Source organism: Streptopelia decaocto (genome assembly GCF_964273445.1).
Source record: "Streptopelia decaocto genome assembly, chromosome: 1".
Lineage (NCBI taxonomy): Eukaryota > Metazoa > Chordata > Aves > Columbiformes > Columbidae > Streptopelia > Streptopelia decaocto.
In genome coordinates, this window is record NC_138663.1 from 74,381,140 (window position 1) to 74,407,178 (window position 26,039).

General features: G+C 41.8%; 1 protein-coding gene across 3 annotated transcripts in view; it reads right to left on the bottom strand.

Moving 5' to 3' along the window:
• Positions 1-2,391: 2,391 nt before the first annotated feature.
• Positions 2,392-26,039, bottom strand: part of PARVB (parvin beta) — a 69,639-nt gene continuing 45,991 nt past the window's right edge. For all 3 annotated transcript variants that reach the window (XM_082076405.1, XM_082076407.1, XM_082076406.1), the window contains exons 7-13: positions 22,627-22,685; positions 20,877-20,896; positions 19,109-19,170; positions 17,960-18,028; positions 15,674-15,775; positions 12,252-12,324; positions 2,392-7,317 (exon numbers count right to left, since the gene is read on the bottom strand). In XM_082076405.1, coding sequence (XP_081932531.1) covers positions 7,241-7,317; positions 12,252-12,324; positions 15,674-15,775; positions 17,960-18,028; positions 19,109-19,170; positions 20,877-20,896; positions 22,627-22,685 — 462 coding nt within the window. In that variant the 3' untranslated portion in view covers positions 2,392-7,240. The remainder of the gene's footprint in view (positions 7,318-12,251; positions 12,325-15,673; positions 15,776-17,959; positions 18,029-19,108; positions 19,171-20,876; positions 20,897-22,626; positions 22,686-26,039) is intronic.

Here is a 26,039-nt window from a genome sequence, read left to right on the forward strand (position 1 = left end):
CTCACAGTGCACTTTTGCATGTAATAATAAAACAGTCAACAACAGACAAAGTCATGATGCTGCATTACACCTTTTACTCATGGTCCTTTGAGCATTTTATGAAACAGACCAGCACTACTCTACCTACTTGGTACAAGGAGGAAGCTAGGAAGGAGGAGATTAACTCATTTGTCCTTAGAGAGCTAGTTAGCCACACCGGGGCCCAAAACACTCGCCTGAGAACAGAGTGATCTCCACCAGGCAGTGCTGCTGCTCTGCCCTCCCTTTTCCATCATCCATTACAGAGGGAAAGCTCCCTACAGCAACCACCCGCCCTCAACATTTCCTTCAGGTACCAGTTAAACTCGTCAGCTCTTCCAGAAAGAAAAAGCAAATCTTGAGTTCTCCATGAAATCCCCGGATGAGACAGTAAATGCTGCACTAATTAGGCTGGTCTGGTTTGACACTGCTAAGGGACTGACTCCTGTGGTTAGCTCCATGCTATTGAGAAGAATGGATAGTTCAGCACGAGCTAAATGGGATAAAGGAAAGTGGGTTGCAAACAGATTTACAGCTGCCATGAATTCTTAGTAACTGAGTACTTAACCCAAAATTCTTCACCAACAGGCAAACTTACCTGCATTTTCTAAGCAGGTAACAAGCACGACAAAATTAGGAAAGACCCAGAGAACCTTCTTACCTATGTAGAAGTGCATGCCACAACCTAGAAATATTGTAATTAAAGAAAAAAAAAAAAAAAAAGGAAGGTATAGTTGGAAATGCTATTGGAAACTTTGGACAAAGTCAGTTTCATATCACCAGGCAGAGGGAACAGGAAGAATTAAACGCTGGGAAATTAATCTGTAATTACTAGATCTCTGGCAACTCGAATGTATTCTGGAAAGCCTCATTCGCAATACAGTGTGCCAGTACTAAAAGAACAAATCTGAAATGCATCTTCTCCAAAAACTGATGTTGCCACCCATGCAGGAAGTATCCTGTCTTGTGTAGAACAGCATTTAGTAAATTCTGTATCAGAGCTGCATTTGATTTTATGCCCATCTCCCCCCCGACCAGAGTCTCTCTGTACATTCCCAAAGCACACCTCATGCACACACCCCACACACACACCTGGCCTTCACATAAAAATAGCCACTAAAGAACAATTCAAGGAATCAACAGTACACATGTTCTGATAAGGCATTTTCCTGCTTCCTCACACGGCCTTCTTTTGTTGGAGAGCCACTCTTTGCTCCCTTCATATCAAAAGCAAAGGGAAGCACATAGGCATTTTCAAGAGTTACTCCAGACTTACTTGGACTTCTGGCTTCCCAAGTGCTCTGTGAACCCACACAAGACTGATTTTGGCACGTCAGGCTTCCCTCTTGTGCCCCTGCAGGAGAACTGGGCCCTAAATATTCCAACATTATCAGAGGGTGTAATACCATTACTTTTCTCTTGTGGAAGGAAAAAGGTAAACAGCTTGATCAGGTCCAGTAGCAGGAGAATATGGCTGATGAAACCTACAGAAGAGCTTATTTGTAGCTGACCATATGTCCTGGTTTTGCTAAAAACAAGTTTCTCTTTTAGTGAATTTGCCTGTCAGCTAAAGCCTTCATATTAGCTGCATTTTCCTGGAGAACCAGATACATGTTTTGGTAAACATAGCAATGGAATGCAAACTTATTGATAAGCATGGATGGACATCTCGCGAGAGGGGCAACAAGAGACAAGTGACCAAGGAACTAACCAACTGAGTATAACATTCCATTCACGTGAATACTTCACATAAAAGTGGGAGATCATGAGGATCTCGTCCCTTTCCTCTTTCCCTTTTGCTTACGGCCGACATTAGGAGAGGACCTTGCTAGTCATCCCTGTGAACCGAGGCCTAGTGAGAGACTGAATCCAGCTCCGGTTGGCTGCAGAGACCAGTCCAGGATTTTGGTTGCCGGCTCTGCAGTTGCTGAGACTTTCAAGATTGGTTTTGTATATTTTGTATTATTTTCTCTATTCTTATCAGTAGCATTAGTAAAACATTGTTAATTTTTCCAACTCTCTTCTCTCTGTCCTTCTTTCTCTCCCGATCCCCTGTCCTTAGTGGGAAGCGGGGAGAGGGTGGGGCTGATGGGGGAAGGTGGGGAGAGGAGGTTAACAATACATCTGCCAGGGTTTTATTGTCACCCCGCAATCAAAACCCTCGACACCATAGAATCTCATTACCTGTACCAGGGCCAGAAACCTGAGATCACTGCTTTTCTAGGTCTACATAGATCATCATATATCTAGGACACTTGATGAAGAAGATGACTGAAGATCACCTTCCTTTCAAAAGTAAAAGTTCTTCCCACAGACTTGTCCATTTAGCAAAAAAAAAAAAAAAAAAAAAAAAAAAAGACGTAGAAAACCAAGTGATCATCATTTATTTATTTGAATAAATAGTACAACTGTCACAAACAATGCTCAACACTCCTGCTGTGATTTTTAGCAAACATAGCATTGCATTGTAACTTGCTTACAGTACACAACTCCTGTCATAAAGCTGGATGTCTCCAGTATATGACAAGTCCAGAATTTTATCTGCAAGGCTGGTTTTTAGTAGTTAGAAATCCAGAGTAAACACTTAAAAACAGTAGAAAAGAGTCTTAAAAAATACATTAATACTGAAAGCACTGGGGTGTGGGGAAGAGAGGTAAGAAGCCCTATGAAGTTTAAACTGATTTAAAAAAATCTGCCACTGTTGAATTTTCATCTTGAGAAACAGGATGTATCTGGGCTTCTTTTTGTGGTAATATAGCTCAATGGAACCGAGTATGTCAAGCAGATGCACCTAAAAGGCAAGTCGTATGGGCTGGAAAAGACAGGCATTCATTGAGTACTTAGAAATGTGGAAGTTTTGATGCTGCTGAGCATCCAGAATTCCAGATGAACTCAACAGGCAGTCAGGAAACATACCTAAAGCTCCCGTAACAGAATTAATGAATAACATTTTAAACACTGATTTAATCTTTTCTAGAGGAAAAGAACTTAAGTATCATGCATATTACAGAATCACAGAATGTTAGAGATTGGAAGGAACCTCAAAAGATCGTCTAGTCCAATCCCCCTGCCAGAGCAGGAACACCTAGATGAGGTTACACAGGAATGTGTCCAGGCGGGTATGAATGTCTCCAGAGAAGGAGACTCCACAACCTCCCTGGGCAGCCTGTTCCAGTGCTCTGGCACCCTCACTGAGAAGTTTCTTCTCAAATTTAAGTGGAACCTCTCGTGTTCCAGTTTGTAAGAGAAAAGCATGACAAAAATAGGTGGTTAGAGAAGCTTCACCTACATTGCTCTTCCCATAAACTGAACTGCTTGTAGCTCCGGTCCAGCTAAAACCACCCTGCTCCCAGTCTGGTTAACAATAAATACAGCATCTATGTGAACAGTGACCTGGCTAGATAGCAAGGAGCAAAAGAATGAAAAATATTTTTTTCCCTATGCAACATTTGCCAACAGACTTAAAAGCAACAAAACAGGGTATGACACCTGCCCTCAATGTGTTCAGGGCATCAAACCTGCAGTCTTCACTGACAGGGTTATTAATCAAAGGAACCCATGCCTCAGGTTGTAGAGGAAGGACTCTGGTTTCTGCAGAGCGACCAGAAACACTTAACTGAACTTTACAGAGACTGCCTTAAAACTTGGTGGTATGCTCACATATGCTCTCATGCAGCGAGGATGCCAGCTGTAAATCCCCACCTCAGAAACAGCCATCCCCCCTCCCAAAGCCAAGCTACTCTCATCAGTCTCTTCTTGCTACTTTCTCTTTGCTTTTGATATCAATATTGCTTGCCATTTCAAAAACTAGATTTCTCTGGAGGTCTTTCCCAGCACCTCTGAGAATATAAACAGCATCGACACTTCCACATCAGCTGAAGGGAGGTGGGTGGAATGACAGCTTTTTAACAGACTGGTTTCTCACAAGAAACACTGCATTAAACTAAAAGTTTGAGACACCTTTCAGTTCACTTTCCAGACTCACGCTACCCCTATTTCACAGCATGAAAGAGCAGTTTCATTAACTTGCCACAAGAGCTGACCCACCAGGCCTTACTGCCTCTGCAGGTCTTCGCTGTAGTAATTGCTGCCATTGTGGTAGAGTCTAGTGAAATTTGGGCCCAATGGTCACAGGCTCTGTATAAACAGCAAGAGGTCAGCTCCCTCCTGAAGTACAGACAAGCAATGATTCCCCACAGAGCCCTGTCGAGCACATGAGATGTGAATTTTCCATGGAAAGAAAACAGCAGCTTCCTTCTATCTTCGTTTTGGAGGTGTGAGGGGAGGTGCCAAATAACTCAGTACTAAAACTCTGAACCCCAAAATATGAAATAAAGAAAAAGGCCCATTTATCTCCCTTTGAGATTACGAAGTACTTAAGGAGGGAAGGAGAAATTCCCAGTTGTAAATTATACCATTCAAACAGCACTTTTCCTCTTGAACTCAGGAGAGTAAGTAAAGTTTGTTATAAGAAATCAATTTTTAGGGGAAAAAAAAAAAGTGCCTGCTTACAGCTGGACTGAAGTGAGCCCATGGAGCAGAGCAATGCTGCCTGCCTCTTCCTTGGGGGACTCAGCCTAATGTTTCACACAAAATCATGGCTGCCCGTAAAAGAAAAGTTGCTGCTGCGATACATAAAAGCAATAGTCAAATGTCTCCTCTGTGCACCCCGAGGAAAGGGCTGCTATTATATACATATTACAGAAACAATTTACTCTGGAAATTGTGATATAATTTCCTTTGCACAGCTCTCTTCAAAAACCTACTCAGCTCACATTCCAGCACAGCCTCCTTGTACACACAGCTGCACCTGCACGTCACCTGCCAGGAACAGCCCTACAGATGAAACCTCTTGAGTACTCTGAGGTAACGAGACTCTACCAGATAAATCCAGCAATCCTTTTTTAAAAACTGATTCCCACTGAGATCCACAACAGCTGGATTTGTGCAAAGCATTTGACACTGTGCCATGCAAGATCCTTGTCTCTAAATTGGAGAGACGTGGGTTCAACAGATGGACCACTCAGTGGATAAGGAACTGGCTGGATGGTCGCACTCAAAGAGCTGTGGTCAATGGCTTGATGTCCAAGTGGAGACCAGTGACAAGTGGGGTTCCTCAGAGATCAGTATTAGGACTGGTGCTGTTTAGCATCTTTGTCAGTAACACGGACAGCGAGATCGAGTGCGCCCTCAGCAAGTTTGCTGATGACATCAAGCTGTGTGCTGCGGTCGACATATTGGAGGGAAGGGATGCCATCCAGAGGGACCCTTGATGTGCTTCAGAGGTGGGCCCATGCAAACAGCATGAAGTTCAACAAGGCCAACTGGAAGGTCCTGCACGTGGGTTGGGGCAATCCCAAGCACAAATACAGGCTGGGTGGAGAACAGACTGATAGCAGCCCTAAGGAGATGGACTTAGGGGTGTTGGTTGATGAGAAGCTCAATATGACTCAGCAGCATGCGCCTGCAGCCCAGAAGGCAAATCATATCCTAAGCTGCATCAAAAGAAGCATGAACAGCAGGTCAAGGGAGGTGATTCTCCCCCTCCACTCCACTCTTGAGACCCTACCTGGAGTACTGCATCCAGCCCCACGGTCCCCAGTGTAAGGACGTAGACCTGTTAGAGCAAGTCCAAAGGAGGGCCATGATAATGATCAGAGGCCTGGAGCACTCCTCCTATGAAGACAGGATGAGAGAGTTTGGGTTGTACAGCCTGGAGAAGAAAAGGGTCCAGGGAGAACTTACAGCAGCCTTCCGGTACCTAAAGGGCACCTACAAGAAATCTGGAGAAGGACTTTTTACATGGGCACGTGGTGATAGGACAAGGGATAATGGCTTTAAACTGAAAGAGGGTAGATTTGGATTAGATATAAGAAGAAATTCTTCACCATGAGGGTGGTGAGGCACTGGAACAGGCTGCCCAGGGAAGTTGTGGATGCCCCATCCCTGGAAGTGTTCAAGGCCAGGTTGCATGGGGCTTTGAACAACCTGGTCTAGTGGAAGGTGTCCCTGGAACTAGATGATCTTTAAGGTCCCTTCCAACCCAAACCATTCTATGACTCTACAAAAATACTACTAGGCCAGAGGCTAGCAGAGTATGTCTTGGGATGGCACAGGGGCAACTTCATGAAATTAGTTTACAGCATAACAGATTACTGAAGAGCTTCACATCTGAGTGCTAACCATTGGCTTGCACTTTGTATACCATGTCTTGCATAGCCCAGTGCAATCCATAAGCTCTTATTTGTACAGGAATTCAGTTTTGCTCTTCAGGAAAGAAAATATATAAAACTCTGTTTATAAACGCCTGACCCCCAGAACTGTACAGCTGCCAGCAACCCCAACAGGAATGAATCTGAACCTTTCACTCAGCTACATGAAATGAAGAGTCAGCCTATAAACTGCCAAGCTCATTACTGCCCGTGTTTGTTTCAGAAAGGACCAACTGCAAAATGCATTAATCCAGCCTGTGCCTATTTGACCATCTCCTGACTGACCAGATGGAAGCTGCATGCTTAACGCACGGCAGTGGCTGTAGCAATCAATTTTATCCTAGAAAGGAGATGAAATAAAAAACAGACATCAAAAGAGTAGCTGGTTATCCCATTGCAAGACTTATTTTGTGTAAACACTGAATGGAAATAACACTGAGTAGCATGAGGTTAACACAAAACCTGAAACTTTTGCCATTAGCTTCAGATAGTGCCTGTAATTCCCCTCAGCCCCACTCACCCAAGAGGACACATAAAACCTTATTTAACAGAAAAGGCTCAGCTTCTAAATAAATTCCAATGCTGATTTCCTATTGCTAACACTTAAGCCTGAAAAATTATCAAATGCCAGTGGCAACCAAGGAGTATGCAAAAGAGAATCAAAGAGTCTCCAGCCATGAGGAAGGTCTCGTGTTTTCCCTGCTTTTTAAAGTAGCTAGTGGTATATTTCCTTTATCAAAAGAACATTTGTTGACTATAACAAACAACAGACCCAACAGTATCTTCTGGTAAAAGTGTGAAATATCTACACATTTTCAAGTGACCTAGAGAATACACATGCATTATTTTTAGTGGGATTGTCATACAAACAGCTACAGAGAGATCATATCAACTGTAGAAAGAATGCATGGAATATAGCATAAGGCACAAAGGGAGCGTGCAGAGGGTGTGTTTATTGTGATTTCAGCCTAAGGAGGTTGGAAGGATGAAGGCCTCAGCAGCTTCCAGGGTCATTCAACATTCTTGTACTTTGTGAACAGGTTGTATAGAACCCTGAGGGTGGACTTCAGATCCAAGTTGACAACATCTGTGGAAGAAAAGGAGAAATCCTTAATTTGCTTTCTGTTCTCCCTCATTTCTCCTCATCTCTGACCCAGCGGGATCATGAATAAAAAAACCAAACCAAACCAAACCAAAAGAAACCAAATACCACCACACAGAGTTCTGATCTCCTCAAAACAAGCTTTTTAAATTCCCATATGATGCACTTCAAAAGTCCTTCACAATAATACATTCACAGCTAACTTCTCTCAGTAATGAAATAAAGATAATTCCCTTCCTCATCTAAAACTGGTTACAGAGAAAGTCTACTTCTGTCTGAGACCTGGGATAAAGGCTTTGGGAAAAAGTGTCAATTATTTCACTGGCCACAGAAGCAGCAAGCAAGTAGCCACACACATCACACGAGATATTGAACCTCACATGCCCACCACTCCGAAATGATACAGTCCATGAATAAACAAAGACTGAATTCTCTCAGCAGACTCAAAACTTTGTGTTCTCTCATATCCCTTCTTATCATGCTAGGCCAGGGAACAGGTCTGGAACAGTTCTCAACAGAAAGCTTTTCTGCCAGCACCTCCCAACCTTTTCTGTCATAAAATGTCAGGAAATACCAGAGACATGTAACCCAGGGACTATGGAGGAAGGAAAAGCACAGACAAGGCTGAAGGACTGGAAAAAAAAGTTGGGTAAAACACATAAGAAAGAAGGAGGAGGAAGCAAAAAATACACAGGAAACCATATATATGGAAGTAGAAGTAACGAAGGACAGATAATGAAAAATAATTCAAAGAACTAGGAAGACAGCAAGCAGTTAACAGACTAAGTATAATTAATGTGAGGACCAGGGGAAACACCTAGTGTCTGTTTGGAAGAATCATTTCCAGGACCTCTCCACCCTTCCCTACCACCCCATACTGGATAACACTCTAACCTCCCCACTTCATCTCATATTGTCAGCAAACTCACAGATTTTTCTTTCTATCTCTTTCCTCTTTATGTATTATTTTACATATTTCCATTACGGTTTTGTATTTTGCATACACAAAAGAATCTTCTGCTGCCCCAAGTAAAGGAAAGTTCCTAACTACTGTGAAGTGATACACCCTGAAAAAAAAATTGGCATACCTGGATAACTGAAATATGAAACATTTTTAAGTTTTCCAAGTATCACAGGAAGCTTCTTACTACCATAACATTCTCAGTAAGGTAACAGGCAGAATCAATATTGGTTCCCCTGCACCAAGATCCAGTTCCCTCAGAGACAGACTTAAAATGTAAATTCAGCCATGGGAATCAACACTTAGCAACAGCCACACATCTCTAAAGCTGGGAAATTGAGGCAAATAACTGGATAAGAGAGAACTACCAGCAAATTTGAGCTGTTGATGCTGGCAGCCACATTTGCTTGCTAAACAATTAAACATAATAGTGCTGTCTCTTTGAAAACGCCAAAAAAAAAACCCTGGCCCAAGCAGCCAGCTCTGTAGTAGACGGAGGTTTGTAGCATGTATTTGCCCCATTCCTCCCAAATAGTTTTCTTCTCCCCATGGCACCTATTTCCACCTTCCCACTGAGAGCAGGATGGGTCTTGTTCCTGAGCCACCATGAGCTCCATCTCAGCTGCCACAGCATGAAGTCTTGCAGGGTTCAGCTCCTGCCTCCAGCTGACCTCAGTTCAGAGACAGGAACTGCCTGTGCTGTAAACCAAGATCAAGGTGCCAGTGGAGAAAAACAGAAATCTAGAGGGTAGAAGCAGAAACATCACTGGAAGCCAGAAGGACAGCTGGGAAAACAGGACACGGCCCAAGGAGAGAGCAGCTGGGAGTAAGAGGCAGTGAAGTGCCGGAGCAAGAGCAAAGGCATCAGGAGGAGCCCAAACAGGAGCTGGAAGGGGGCCCAGATCTGCAGCCCCCGGCTGGACAGGCACTGTCCATCTGTCCTCATGGAGGCATCTAAGGCTGACTCCTGCTGCTCTGCAACAGCCATCTGAGCAAGGTACCTGCTGCTGATCATCCCTGGCAATTACCCTGAGGAATGAGAGGTATGGGAGGCCCCATCGCTAAAAGGAGAAATGGACCCAGTTCTTCTATTTGGCAGCGTAATGACATGTACATTTAGGGTCAGAAGAAACTATTGTGGTCATTTAGTCCAACCTTCTGTACAACACAGTCCTTAAAGAACTTTACAGTAGAAATCCTGTAATGAGCTTACTAACCAAGCTGTGCTTGATTAAAAAAAAAAACAAACTTAACATTGCATTTTTTTTCATTTTTCAATGGTGGAAATTCCACCTCCACCCCTTGACAATTCAGACTGATAATTAATTACCTTCACTGTTGCAAAAGTTATACTGTAAATCTAGTTTGATGTTCTCCTAACTTTCAGACCTTGTTATGCCTTTGTTTGCTGCATTAAAGAGTGTGGTAGTATGAGACACATCCTCTCTGTGTGGGCAATTACAATGTTCCTTCCTGATCGGTGTCTAACAGGCATTCCCAGGAATAAGCATATTCTCAGCCTCCTGTTTCTTATTTTAAGATGAAGCATGCACATTCATTACATTACCAAAACCAACTAATAAAATGTTAACTTAAAGTGGCCATAAATCATCAAAATAGTTTAAAATATTCCATTAATTTAAAACAGTCACACTCCATAACCCCATTAGAGGCTAATAAATTAATCCACCACAACATACTTTTGCAGCAATAACTCAGCACCAAGTGCTGCTGCTGGCTCAATCTACTGAAATGAGCTGGAAGAGCAGAGAAGAGAAGTTGTCCTGTATGCTCCTGTTTTTGTATATCACCTGTACAAAGACACACTAAAATATTAAACAAGACCTCTTCCTTGCATGCACTGCAGAAAACATGGGCTATAGAAATAAAAACTGTGATGTTCTGCTCTACACAATGTTTTACATGCAAATCCTACAACCAATTCAAGAGGCACATACAACCCAATTCACACTAAAGGACATGGATTCACCTAACAGGTCTTGCAGACTATTTAGAAAAAAACAATACATCAATATGGTATTAACATAGTATACTATACACAAATCCTTTTGCAGGGGATCAGAGTCTGTGACAAAATTAATTCTTCTTCTAAGAAACACACACAGAAGAGGAATCATAGAATCACAGAACCATAGAATGTCCTGAGTTGAAAGGGACTCACAAGGATCATCGAGTCCAACTCCTGTCCTTGAACAGCACAACCCCACAGTTCACACCATGTGTCTGAGGGCGTTGTCCAGTCTCTTCTTGAACACTGTCAGGCTTGGGGCCGTGACACCTCCCTGGGGAGCCTGTTCCAGTGCTCCACCATGCTCTGGGGGAAGAACCTTTTCCTAATGTCCAATCTAAACCTCCCCGGCACATCTTCCTGCCATTCCCTTGGGTTCTGTCACTGGTCACCAGAGAGAAGAGCTCAGCGCCTGCCCCTCCTCCTTCCCTTGTGAGGAAGCTGTAGCTGCCATGAGGTCTCCCCTCAGTCTCCTCCAGGCTGGACAAGCCAAGTGACTTTAGCTGCTCCTCATACGGCTCCCCCTCTAAAACCTTCACCAAATTTGTGGACACTCTCCAGTATACACACAAGGAAGGAATACACACAAGAGACCATACATCCTGCAGCCGCAAAAACTGAAAAGGAAAGTTTTATTAGCTAATTTGGCTCTCTAACTTCTATCAATACTTAAATTTTCAATCAGCAAAACACTTAAACATATTCTGCTGCTTACTGAATCTACACACCTTGATTGGAGCAAACAAAAGATCTGCTATCATGTTGTACCACTCATGATAGTGTAAGGATATAAGATAGCCTTATGGGAAGGTAATCTCTGTTAAATCAACCAGTGAAAACAAAAGACAAGCTTTCAACTAAAGAAGTCTTCTCCTAGGTTTTTAACATTTTCTCTCTCTCTCAAAACAGGCTTATCTAGCTTACCTGGTCTCCTACTGCAATCTCTTTAATCCTTCCACTCAAAAACCTGCTGTTCTTTATCCTACACTCACATTTCTCTAGCTTCCTTGTCCTCGTCATACACCCACTGACTCAGCTCCAATACTCAGAACAGTCCTTCATTTTCCTAAGTTAGTGTCTTGTCTCACCACATTCTTCAGGAGCACTCTTCATCCCCAAATTTAAAAGAACAGCACTGACAAGATACAGATGCATTTAACAACGTCTTTTGCTTTTTTCCTCAACAATGTCCAGCTCCATGATTTGTCAGTCTATTTACTATCACAACTTTGGCTCATTTTAAGTCAGACTGAACATTTCTTAGAGGTTCCTTATTTTCCTTTTTTCTGCAGAAGCCTCTAACACATACGTAGTTTGTAACACCAGGAATAAAAATTGCTCATTTAGCAGTCGTAAAGTTTTAATCCCTCTTTTTATCCCTGATGCAAATATCAATGCAGACTTTATCATTAACTAATTTCAACGTTCAGAGACTTTAAAGGAAAACTCTGTTTATATTACTACACTTTTCAATTCTGACTCCCAAGTCCACATACATCAAGAAGAGAGTTTGCTTCTGGTTCTAAAAAAAAAAAAACCCAACCAAAGCCTTTCTTACCTATCACTGAAATTTGATCACAAGAGTCCAAACTAGCGCTAACTGTAAGAAGTATGAGAATTAGATAATGAAAAACTTCCTGCTTGGATTGTTGTTAAGAATACCAGCTGAATTTATAATATAGCACTGAACTGCTCTTGTATCATTCACTAAAGCCAGACTTGAACACCTCAGTGAACCTATTCCAGACAAGAAACAGGTAAGGATGTACCCCCAAACACAGACAACGAATCCTTCAGAAAACTGTCAAGAGCAGCATTTACAGCTCCACTTTGTAGTACAACTGCTCCTGTCCCAAATGGAGTTGCACTTGAAATGCACCTACTGTTATGTCTTTATTTACAGTTTAAAGCTACACAGAACATCCATACCTTCAGGGCGAGCTTTTGGTTTCTTTAGTCCTCCATCTTGCATCAGCTCAAAAGCAAAGGAAACATTATGGACCTGAAAGAGGTAAAGTATTTGGAATCTCAAAGTCATGTAGGCATTAAAAGCCTTTAATCAATTTTTTTAAATGCTTTATTCTCCCTATACTTGACATATAGAATGACAATTCTATTTAAATCAATATTAAACATTCACATGTTCAAGCATGGCAGAAAGTACATGTGGGTGATTAAGAAATGAAATCTGGTATCGCATAGGGCTGATATTCACTTTTTGATACAAAGGAAGTAATTTAAGCTTTCCAAATTTGAAGTGTAAAAATGTGACTGGGTACCACATTAACCATGAAACCCCATACAGCCTCGATCTCAGTCTCTATGGCTGAGGCCAGAGAGCTCCCAGTAACAACTACAGCAAAGCTGCAGTTTGTTGAGTTCTTCCTGAGCCTTTTTTTTAATGACTACAAGGCAAGAGATCACTTGGCACCCAGGCAACAAGGAATGTAACAGAAGTGACATAACTGAACAAAGATGAGAAAATACATATGGGTGCATAAGAAAGAAGAAATAAGGACACTAAATGAAATTATTTTCAAACAACATTAGTCTTTTCTGCATTATTATCAGCTGCATATCAAGCAACATCAACATCACATCACCAAGGAGTCAGGCTGTTTGTTGCATGGCTTTGTGCTAACCCCTTAGTCTCTTGGTGCTTTGGTCTCCTCTACTTGAAAACAAAGATAAAAGCCAAATTAAGTTCCTCTAATGAAGGTTAGCAAAAGGCTTCATGGTGGCAGATCCTGGACAGACTGTGCAGTGAACTTGCAAAATAAGCTGGGCTCAACTGTGCAGAAAGAGCTCCCTGAGCAAGCCACGAAGGATCATCCACAAACATGCAGTCAGAGTAAAGAAATTGGACAAAAAAGAAAAATGCAAGAATGTGGGTGTCTTCATCTCTCCTCTGAAGAGCAAACATTATGGTTTGAAGAGATCTGTATAGCAGCTTTCTTATCCATGCTTACCAAAATTTAAGCAAAGTAATTTGGATTATGAATTCTGTGCATTTTTGCTGCTGCAAATGACAGTTCTGGAGATATACAGCAAGGGGAAACGATTTAATTAAAGCTACTCATCTTGAAAATCAGGGAATTACACATCCAGAGATCACCTGCAATAAGGCAGAAAGGCCCTTTTCACTGGTGCTTATTGCTCAGGACTTCATTAATCATTTTTTACCTGCTACAGTTCCTCCTCATTCATTGTGACAAAAACTTTCCAGATGAAAGTATTTTTTCCTTTCCCAAAAACACAGTCTCCATATTCTTCTTTGATTTACAAATTCCCTTTCCTCAAGGCAGAGCCTCCACACAAAACCACAACATTACTTCAGGAATACCAGATAATTTTATTAATTTAAACTGGTAACAACAAAATCATGACTGAACAGGTGCCGGCTAAAACTCAGCATTTCTACAAGGGGAAAAATTCAAGATACTAGGATAGAACAGCAAAAGAAAGTTATAAAGGAGAGCTTGCATAAGACGTAACAGATAACCGTTTTCCCACTGCTCTACCAAGTTCCTGTGCAGTATACAACATTTGGAATGAACTAATCCCCATCTTACCCACAAACTTAACACCTAAAGAAGATCCTCTTACCAGAGCCTTATTTCCTGCCTTCAGGGAGCCCCTTTAAGCTCCCAAATAGCAACTACTCACTTCCCGAGGAAGTCAACAAACCCTGTATAACCTATAGAACCAGCAGGCTCAGCACGTTAGCCTTGGTCTGTAACAGCACTCATTCAGTGCAGCTCCATTTCCTCTTGCAATGCTGATATGACCCACCTGGGCAAAGCTGGGATGTTCTACCAGTGATGAAGTCCCATCTCTCAGAGAGCAGGTACTCTTACTGAGGGCTGCTTGACAGCGATAATCTGCTCCGAAGTCTGAAAATCTGCACTGAAAACCCCACCATTTTAAACAGCCCTTGCCTTACAAAGCATCTGATCTTTAAATTTTGCCAGGGTTTCCACTCCTAACTGACCTAGACATCTCCTGCTCCAGTTCAGCCAACACAATACTTGCATCCTCTCCACTGCAGAACCTGGCAGAATAAAATGCAGAAGGCTGATGCATTACTCCAGCACAACCAAGCTCAGAGTATTCTGATACCAAGCACTGAATACACACAGGTGTGTGTGCATGTCCAGGAACAACTGCAGAAAGAAGCAAACTTTTGGTCATGACAACAAAATATGTATTAAGCACTCTTCTCATCATTAACACTAGAAAGAACATGGGACAATGGAGCAAGCGTGGGGCTAAAACCAGAACGCCTATTTTGTCTCCTTCCATCTCTAATACCCTAAGAGTAAGACAATCTAAGACTGCAAAGAATCCACTCTTCTTCCTCAAAGCTTGTTTCAGCGCTATTTGGCAGCAAGTCATTCACTCCTTACTAAACAGAAAGAAATATCAAAAAAAGTCAAGATAGCATTCTCTCAAGTTAAAGTCAGCAATGTTGGCAATGATCCTGGACACAGAACCAGAAGTCTGTCCTCACAAATTGGCTTCAAACAGGCAATTTTTGGCATGCTCCCTTCCTGGCAGGATCAGGGCATCCATCCTGGGTTTCGATCAGCTCCAAAACATGTTACCTGTGAGCAAGCAATATATAGTTTCTAACGCCAGATCAACCAAAAACCATGGCCCAGGTAGCACCTCTTCTACTACAGTATCTCATTTACATTTCAAGTAACTATATTTGTTCCTTGTAGGAACATTAAATAAACTACAGAAAAAGAACTAATGGGTATTAGGTAACCGATACTAATGAGATGAGGGGGCAGTTTTTGGGGATGACATTCTGTGACTTTGAGAAGAAGCACTATCTCCATGTCAGTTCCAGTGTATAGAATGCAATTAAAGCAGAGTTTCCCATCTCTCACCTTTTGTCTTTCTCGCCTGTTTTTGCATAGTACCTATTAAGCAGGGCCAGACATCAACTCTGCTGTCTAGCACAAGGCATCCCTGCACACAAAAACACTTCAGGCAGTACTGCAATTTAATAAGTCACTTTGATTATGCAAAGTGTTATACAGTACAAAACACTTATTACTGATTTATTCATTCTGGATATTCACGAGCTTTATGTGTCACTTGATGCTAGTACCAGAATACCCTTCTTGCTTAACTACGGGGAATTTACCCATTCATTTCACAAGCAACTTTTAGTGGTATTAATTAACTGTCAAGTGTCACACCTGGTGCATCTTTGCTACAGCTCCTGAACAGAAGAATGTACCACGTTCTGATTTACTGGGCACAAAGAGAAAAGACACAAGGATTGGAAAATACCATGTGGTAAGAAAGCAAAAAGAATATAACCTGGGATTTTTACCCACCTTTTGATCAAAACTTTCAGGTGTTAAGTAGAAGTTGTGAAGGGGAACAAAATAGTCTTCAAGAAGACCCATGAGCAAAACCAAATAAACACCATCTGCGAACTAAATAGAAATAGTGATGACATTCCTACGTGAAAACATCTGTTTTCAAATAAGCATTCATAAGCAAGCAGGACAAATAATGTTTGGCCCAAATCATGTGCATTGATTTCTACCACTGTTGTTCGCTAACACAGAAATGCAACATGGCTCAGGAGTCACAGATCGCTCCTTTCAGGCACAGCAAGGAATTGACAGCAAGTGTAACAAGCATTAGGGTCTTTGTTTCATCTGCACCCTGGATTTCCCTCTACCTTTGCAATCACCAGTGCAGCTGAGCAAGCTCAATCAGTCTGTTCTTAAGAGCCTGTTGATATAGCTGCTTTCTTGCCAGTTCTCTGAAGAAAAGAAAAAAACCCACAGGATACAAGGCTTTCTCCCTATATCTGGTAGCATTATTTCCCCTACTCACTTCCTGAGCAAAACAAGGAAGCCCATCAGCTATTGCTGTAGCATTAACCCATGCAAGAGCATGTGCCAATGACTATTTATATTACTTACACAGAGGAAATAGCTTTAAGCAAAAGAAGCTGAAAGCATTTCACCTGGGAGCTATCTACAATTTGTACTCCTTAGTTGCACACAGTATTATCCCCAGCCAGTTATTTATTTCCGAGGCTATTGAATACTTTGGGGTTAGGTTAGAGTATATATGTCTGCTCTTGCTTTTCCTCATGCTCATTTTATTTGCCTGAGGAATCCTGGCAACCTCGCTACATTATTTAACAAAGCTTTTTTGATTTAAAAAAAAGGAAAAAAACCCATACACACAACACCAACAACAACAGCCTCCTGGGAAACATGTTTAACCATTATATACTCCCAGTCCTACTGCTACAGCACCTGGTCATTTCAACCACAACCCCTCTTAAGTCGTTTGTATTGGACATTCAAATCCCTGTCCTTAATCAGAACTTGAAATTGTCTCCCCTATCACAGGAAGGAAGTTTAACTTCATAAAATAATCGGGTTTCCAAGTCAAAATAGATTGTTTACAGTTTCAGTAAATACTAAAGAACATAATAAATACTTTCAGCAACACTGTTTGGTATTCCTACCTACTGGCTACGGGGGGCAGCTAATGTTATGTATTTCAAACAGACTTCTCAGTTGTGATCCTGATATGGCATTTGCAACATTCTCTAATCTTCTCAAAAATAAATTGTTGGGTACTTCCAAGGCATTAAGCCACAATTTCTTGTGACAGATCAGATCCAGTCACCCATTTATTCCAGCAAAGATATAAAATAGCAGTGAATGACTGGTATTAAACTAAGCCAGGCTCAGACCAATTACCCATAGCCCTTGTATAATTCTCTAGATGCCATGCTTCTTTTTTTGCCAGGACAATAAGATAACCATCTCTGCACAGTTCAGTGACATCTGAAAACAATCATTGCTTCTGCTTAGCCAAGACCATACCCAAAAATGGCTTAATTTTACCTGTAAAAGGAGAACTACCCCAGTGACTCTGAAATCCACACTAACTTACAGTTTCCAGGACAGAACTCCTCTGAGCACACAGAGGTGGCTGACAGTCACCTCCACCAGCTTTAAACAAAACAACCTGGATACTGCTGGCAGCCAAGCCACCGCAGCACAGGAGCTTCGAGTCGTTAATCTGTGTTGCTGAGGAGCAAGCACAGTGCGTGCACTCTCAAGATAGCAGGGTAAAGAGGCCTTCAAAGGCCTTTGCTGCCACAGCGAAATTGTTTCCAGGCCCGCTTTGATGTGATCAAAGCTCACGCTGATATCTCTATGATGAACTGCACACTCCAGCCCCCATGCAGCCAGCGGTCCAGAGCTCATGCCAGTTCATTGGGAACCATCACAGCCGGAAAAGACACAGCCCATCACCCACCCATAAGTGCAGCAACTGCTCTGCAGCACTCTGCTTTGATCCCAGAGACAAGCTCCCCTGAAATCCAGCTGTATTCTACAGTCATTTATATGGCTACATTGAATACTCAGGAATTTCACCTGACACAAGTCAAAAGCCACATGAAGTACATGTAAACATGAGTAAAGGAAACAAGCATAATGTCATTGATACTGAAAAGACAGATCCCCAGTCCCATAAATTAACATGCCCAAGACAAACAGTTCCATAACAAGGTGTTATGGAGCAAGGGCCTAGATTTCCCATTTACACACTTAGATTACATACAAAAAGACAAAGTCTCCTACCTGGGTTTCTAACTCTGTTACTTCCAAATTCAGTTTATTCAAGTGTTTGTTCACAAAGGTGATCAGAGACTATAAAAGAAAACACCAGAACCAGTGATGTTAGAAACTACAGTCAGTGCCTACATGAAAGGGTTAACATAATATTTTAAGACATTTTTTAAGCTTAATAAATATGCATATGTGCTATTTGCTTTTGCATAAATAAGTACAGAAAACTGAAAATAGTCATACAGTCATTTTGCTGCACCATATGCCAGAAGTCACCAGATGGTGCTATTACACACAGCTTACTATAAGTTATTTTTCCTGGCATGTACACATATTTTTTAGTGTCATGGGAAAAAGCTGTGATGACATTGGTTCTTTTGCAGGTTCTTTGTGAAGATGAAGCAAGGAGATTCGTTTACTGCTCACACTAATCTCTTCAGGTTCCTTGAGAAGATCCACTGCCTAAGAGCAAGGTACCAGCAGCACTGAGCTAGAACTCCCAGGAGAAGATGCCAAGAGCACACAGTCCTGCACACATCTCTGCTCCTGGAGTGATGTGTGCATGTCAATTAGCAAATTACAGGTAGGCTGTAACCCAGGTCTGGCATTTCTGTTTCCCCTAGGAAGCAGACAGGCAAGATCCTGCTACTATGAGACAGAGACATGCTCACGTATTGAAGCGCAGAGATTTGCCAGCCTCCTGACATCACTTCCGGAACTGACACAGATAGGGTGTTAAGACTTCTGTTGTGTGGACAGAGTTAACTTCATTCTCCATCAACTCTAAGAACACTCTTCTAGAAGGTGTTTCAGATCAGAAAGATAAAACCTTCCAGAGACTTCAAAGCATTACTTTAAATGCATACATCATCTGTTTTATATAAAGCAAAGGGACAAATTACAGTGATCTTCACATACTATTTAACATACTAAATAGCTTAACATCAATGTTGGAACAAACTGGTGGAACAATGTGGAGTCTCTTCATTATGTGTTCTCTAAGACTAACAAGAGCTGGCAGAGATCAACAGCTACTTTACCCCTCCACTTTGTCTAGCACAGAGATCTCTTCTGCAATTTTCCAGATATTTCTGGATATCCTTCAAAAAGCGTAAGAAAAAAAGCAATGTAGCAAATAAAACTTGAATTTCATTTTTTTACCTTTTTGACTACGCTGAGTTTGTCTGGTGCATGATCAAAGAGTGTGTCAAAGGCATCACGCTCTGGTTTTAGGGGGGGGAAAAAAAAGGTAAAATTAATAGACCTCCAACAGCCAAGTATGGGAAGCAGGTTATGCGTCACAGGCTTACAGGTCCATCTCAGAAAACTGCAAAACAGAGACTCAGGCTAAAAGCTGTCACCCTGTTTTGGTGTCTAACTAAACACCAGACTGAACTCCCCTGGGAGTTTTATAGGTAACAGAAAATCAACATATCATTCTCTGATTGCTCTTTTCTGCCATTCATAACTGGTAAACAAAACATCTAGGTGGAGGAAACATTAAAATGCAACACCAGTTCTGACTGTGCCCCAATCCTACCTTAAACGGTGAGGCACTGGAACATCACCTGGTTTTGGTGCACTACAGCTACAATGATAGCTATGGTTGCGTCCACCTCTCAGCATCAAAATCAGAAATTCACTTGGTTAATTTAAAATTACTGGTAGTACCCATGACTTCAGCAAAGCTTAAAACTGAACACGAGTGAAATCCGATTCAGTAATGAAGAGCAAAGCTTACATACAGTATGAAGATTTAAATTCTGTTTAGACCTTCAAAGCATTGTATAACAATATCTAAGCCAAACTAAAATCTACTAGATTTATTATATTAGTGCAACATTTCATATTGTGGCAGCTTTGGGTTGACTGAAATTTTCCAAACACTAAGTTTTTGGACGACAACTATCATCATCAGGTAAAACAAGAAAAAAATGGAAATCTAACTTGACTGCAGTTGCATTAAAAAAAAAAACAAACATAAAAAATGCTGGAAAAGTGTGCACATTTTAACTTTCACCATGGTTTTCAACTGTTTTTCCAAGTTCAAATTATTTTTATTTACAGAACACATTTTAATAGGTTTCTATTGTTAAATAAACATTTACTATCCAAATTCCTTTGGTACCTGAAGATATGTTATCCAGCCCCTATAGCCCCCTGACATTACTTGTTTTCTGAGTACCTTATTAATTATTAATGTTGATACTCTGCAAAAGGGGAAATGGTAGTGTAACTGGGGAACAGAGAAACTAAATGACTTGTTCTTCATCACACAAAGGTAAGAAGTGGTTACTCAATGCCACTAACAAAACTCTACACAAAAAGAGAAGTCTCTTGGCAGTGACACCAAAATAACTTTTTTTTTCTTTAGAAGAACAGATCTATGGTTGGTGAGGTCTAAACTCTAAATCTGGTGAACATGGAAGAGATAAGACACTCCATGAAAAGGAATTAGAAAAGGACGAATGGTCACTGAAAATAAACAGAAAAGCAGAACTTTCTCAGACCTTGTACCATACACTTTTGCTTCAGTAATTTTCATGTATTCATTTATATATAAACTAAATGGCCACATTATGAAGAAGGTGTAACTTTCATTGCTGGGAGTTGCAAAGATTTTCACCTGAAAGCCACTAACAACAGTACTAGGGAATATTGCCCTGTGCAGCATTTTTGCTATTCACTGCTTACAAAAGAAAACAAATCAATAGAGACCAGCCCAAAGAGCACAAGCAGTATACTGGATGATCTGGTTCTACCAATTATGCTCCACATCTGTATGGAGTAACAAAACCTGCCCCCGCAATGCATTCCAACCCCATGGGATTGCTCAATCCATTGTCTTGATGTGCTGAAGGAAAACAGACAAGATTTCTGTGCCTGACATGAATTTAAAAAAAAAATCAGAGTCAACTTTGTTACTTACCAAATCTTCCCATCATCATCCTGCAAGTCAGAGCATTGAAAAATATCAGGTTAGTTCATGAATAATCACTTTGAAAAGACAAGACCATGGGTTTAACGGGCCTTTTCCTGCAAGATGCCGAGGGCTAACCACTCCTATCAGGTCAGGAGGCTGAGTATGCTGCAGACCAGATCCAACCTGCTGCAGGAACAGGGAGATGCATTTGAAATGAATGGAAATGCATAATTATGTTTTACACATAATCATGATTTCTCATGCATAACTATTTTTATTCAAGAGTGAATGAACAAATGTACTTCTGAATGCAGTTTCTACAAATATAGTCATCAGATGCTACACCACACAGCTCAGAAGTAGCAAGGCTATCTATCTCACTTTAATCTGCTTTCTCTGCAGAAAGAAAACATACATCATATTTGGATATTATGTAAATAAACTGCCACATATGAATTATATACACAGCCAGTGACATCACCAGACATATTGCAGATGTTTATCCGCTGAGAATCAGGCCCTGATTTGCACAGAGGAATTTGAAAGTATTCAATGAATGCTGGATTCTGCTGATCATTGCATTTTCTGTAGCTATACTTATATCTGGGTACACAACACATTAAACGGTAAACCTCTTAATATTGCGTAATATTAAATAACTTAATAAAACAAATGCATAAACATACATGCAAATCTGTAAATGTATTTCATGCTAAAAAATGTCTAAACCCCGCTGCACAGATTACATCTTACAAACCACATCTGAAGGAGAGGACAAGAAAACTACATTATTCAAGAGCACAGAAGTGAAGGGAGGTATTTTGGCCCACAATCCTGTGGCAGAGCTCTGATCCTACAAAAAACCACTATGAGATCTTCAGTGTCTACACAGGGATGTTATGATCTCATTTCTGAGTGCTTCCATCTGAAAGATCTTCCCCACTGAGCTAGCCACATGGTACTTCATTTATCTTCAAAGTCAAGGAAAGCTGAGCCAACACACTGATAAACTGAAGGAGGGCTCACGTAAGCCCCTCTTAGAAGAGCTGCCTTCAGGCCATGCGAAGGAAAATCTCAGCTTTTATTTGCAGCCAAAGTGCGTGCCTAGCCTTCTCCTTATACAAAGGACTACAAAAACATAAAGCAACTCAAAGCTGTTGCAAAACTGCAGAGGGAAGAGGTTTAATTATTTTATTTATTTTTGCTGAGCTCTAGTCCTGAGGTACTATATGAGAACAGAGATTCTCCTTACAATTTTAACAGGGTATCACTTCAGTTTTGAGCGGTATTTCAAAGAATTGCCTTTTGTCAAGATAATTCTTCCCCAAAATATCTACATTGGCCAGCTTGTGTAGACTGTGCTTTTGCCGAGAAAGGTTGGACCAGATGATCCTTGTGGTCTCTTCCAACTTGATATTCTATGATTTACTTGAGAGAGGCAACAGCACTGGGCAGAATTAGTTATACATGGCTACCCTCAGAAGGCAGGGTGGGGAAAGGGCCCACAAAGGTCACTTTCAATGAACTATTCAGTTAAATGCTCCTATAAAACAAAAATGACAATAAAACACTTTTCTCCTTTGTGACATATTTCCAGAGCCCGAGTTATTTCTATATAGATAAAAAAGCACCATGTTAAGGGATTTTGTTAATTTGGCAGGAGCAAGAGGAAGATTACATTTCTGTTTTGTCTTTGCAAAAGGTTTCACATCATGCACCACGAGCACAGGCTGAAGCTAAAGAACTTTGTGCTTACTCTGTTGTAGTCGTCAGCTCCTCTGTAACGTGAGTTGTCTGAAGGAGGCCTTCGCGTTTCTGGAAAGCAAGACAGAGTTTAAAACGGAGATGGCATTAGTAAAGAAGAAACTCATTAGGGGCTCTGCAGCATTCAGTGTCTCAGAATCCCAGAGTAGAAATCTGGATAAAGCATGCTCGCTGTGTTTCGTAGAGGTAAGAGGTGAAACAGCTGACACAGGAGGGCTCACTCTCAGAACAGTGGCATTTATCAGGCTGACAGCCAAATGGATGTTTGGGAAATGTGTGTGTATAGATATATATTTGCAGCCAACAAACTCACTAACAATTCTCCTCCTGAGACCAGAGTCAACATCGTGCCTGGAACACAAATTAGAGAGAGTTTGTCAGACCTGTCTTAAATTCCCCAAGAGCACTTGTTCATGTCACAGTATCAACCAACAATTCGACATAATTGGCAGCCTGGTTCTCCGGAGAGCTCCGTGGCTGAAATAACACGGATGGCTGCTCCAGGCCAGGGCTCCAGTGTGCCGGCAAAGCTCTGCGGGCATGAGGGCAGCTCGCCTAGAGCAGGGACATTACTGAGGTCACCAGCCACGTGTCTGTCAGGAAAACATCCACCAAGGAAACATAGGGAGCATAAAAAGCCCAACTAGTGATCTCACAACAAATAATACTTCCTTGTTACTGGGTTTTCTCTCCTTGGGATTTTCTGCATGAATAAGGACTCTCCTAACTGACAGAGAGGCATCATACAGCAAGACCCAGTTTCAAAACAGCTGCCTCAGCTCTGTTAAGACACAGTCCCCTGACAAAGAGAGGGACAAATGTTTTTGAGCCTCTCCAGGGTTTTGGAGACACAGCACATGCCTCACAGAGGCTGGAAGTGGTTCCACCCGAGTCAGAAACTTTCTTAATGTTTCTATGGGTCCCTTACAAAATTATGGGATAAAGCCTTATGCCTGAAAGGCAGAATTTCTTTCCTCCTTTCTTTATACTTAAAAAGCTGACACAAAGAGCTCAAATCTCAGCAGTCATCTGTGGCCAACAGGTCCAGGGAAGTGATTGTTCCCCCGTACTCGGTGCTCATGAGGCTGCACCTGGAATCCTGTGCTCAGTTTCGGGCCCCTCACTACAGTAAAGACATCCAGGTGCTGGAGAGAGTTCAGAGAAGGGCAACAAAGCTGGTGAGGGGCCTGGAGCACAAGTCTGATGAGGAGCAGCTGAGGGAACTGGGGCTGTTCAGCCTGGAGAAAAGGAGGCTGAGGGGAGACCTTATCACTGTCTACAACTACCTGAAAGGAGGTTGTAGCATGGAGGGTGTTGGGCTCTTCTCCCAAGTAACAAGTGACAGGACAAGAAAAAATGGCCCCAAGTTTCATCAGGGAAGGTTCAGATTGGATATTAGGAAAACCTTCTTCATGGAAAAGGTTGTCAGGCATTAGAACAGGCTGCCCAGTTGAGTCACCATCTCTGAAGCTGTTTAAAAGACATGTAGATGAGGTTCTTAGGGACATGGTGTAGAGGTGGACTTGACAGTGTTAGGTTAATGGTTGTACTTGATGATCTTGAAGGTGTTTTCCAACCAAAACAATTCTATGATTCTACCATCTAGGGACCAGGTCCTGCCAGAAAGCATAGCCAATAAAGCCGCCAGCTCAGGTAAGGAGGGAAACTGCCCCCCCCTAGTCACAAGCTCTGTATACATATGCTATCTCAAACATTTCAACCAGCTGAACCCCAAACAAGAACTTATTAGGGAGAACAGCTTTGAAAAGAAACACATCCTTCCCAGAAGCAATCTAAGAAACAAAAATTGCAATCTAAAAAGCAGTAAGAAGAACTCCTGCTGTTCTACTCTCTGCTCAACAAAGGCAGCATTGCTTTCTCCAGCCAGCAGCCAGGGGGCCTGGCTGAAGCACCATGGGGGAGCCATGGTCTCCCATGGCTGTGCTGTCACAGCTCCACACATGAGCCGGGCCCTGGGCTGGATGCTGCCAGCAGGCCCCTCACCTCCCTCTCATGCACACATCTCATCTGGCTCCCCCGGGGGGGACCAGGGGACCAGTGCCAAAAGGTTTGGTGAAACAAGCCAGGATGACAGCATGGATGGAAGAATGAGAAAGCATCTGACAGGGCAATGTTTTCTTGCATGCAAAACAATGTTGTCTTTACTCCATCCCACCGCTTCTCTGCTTTATTAACACAGGTTTCTGGACCTTCCAGACACCACGTACCCCAGGGAGAAGATGCTATAAACCGTGAACAAAAACTCAGTATGTGGTGGCTAGTGAATAATGCCTCCAAATGCCCGATGAGAAGGAGGAATGGATTCCAACACAGACTCCCCCAAAGATGGAAATGGCACCATTTCTCTGAGGCAGCTGAACATGCTGCTCACACAGCAAGCCTAGGCCCCTCAGCCTTGCAATCCAAAAGCAAATGTCATTATTTGATAAAACTTGTATTCTTTGTACCACAGCCACCAGACACATTTATTCTTCACTCTGCCTTTCTTCTGACCTTTCAGTCTGCAACTCAGACTACAAGGGAATGACTGTAAAAATACGTCAGATCTCCCAGCAGCACCAAGGTGGGACATGCTGCAGTTTCAGAAGTGACGAAGAGGAGAGCTAAGTTCAAAAGAAGGTAACTGCTGAGCCTTGTAAAAATAATCAACACAGGGAGCCTTAAGAAAATTTTTACATTTATTTCTGAGAACATTTTTGTTTCCCTGAATTAGGGTATTTCTTCATCATCGAAGTCTACATTTCAAATATAAGGCAGTATAGTCAGCTGGAAGAAAAATCTCAGGATTTTCAGTTCTCACTGGAAGCACACACTGAAACAATAAAGTTTTTCTCCTCACTTAGGAGGGCTGGAACGAGAGGTAAATGCTGAGTGACACCAGTATTAAAACATGTACTATCTTAGACTCTTAACTCAGCACCTGGAGTAGCTATCAACAGGATCTTAAATAGGATCCACCTAATCTAAGCTCTGCTAGGACACATCATGTAAAATGTGGATGTACATTGCCATGGTTTCAGATTTTCTATTTCACACAAAAACCACCAAGAAAACTAATTCTGGAGGTTGATTTCAAGAAGGTTTGAAAGTATCTAGGTTTCCAAAACTCTGTTCTTGAGAGATGCTACCTCACGGTCCCTGTTATAAAATAATATGAACAGAAGTGTTCTTCTGATGGGTTAGTCTCGCAGTTGTTCTAGGTAATATTGACAGACAAAGAGGAAGGCAAAGCAGAAAGTCCTCTCTAAAACGCTTGTGGGTTTCTTAGTAAACTACACAATGCAGGACCAAAAAAGGACAGTGTTTTTTTGACAGATAAAAATCCAGCTACAGATTTTTCTCAGACTGTAAATTAATTATTTTTAATTTAAAAAATACAGCACC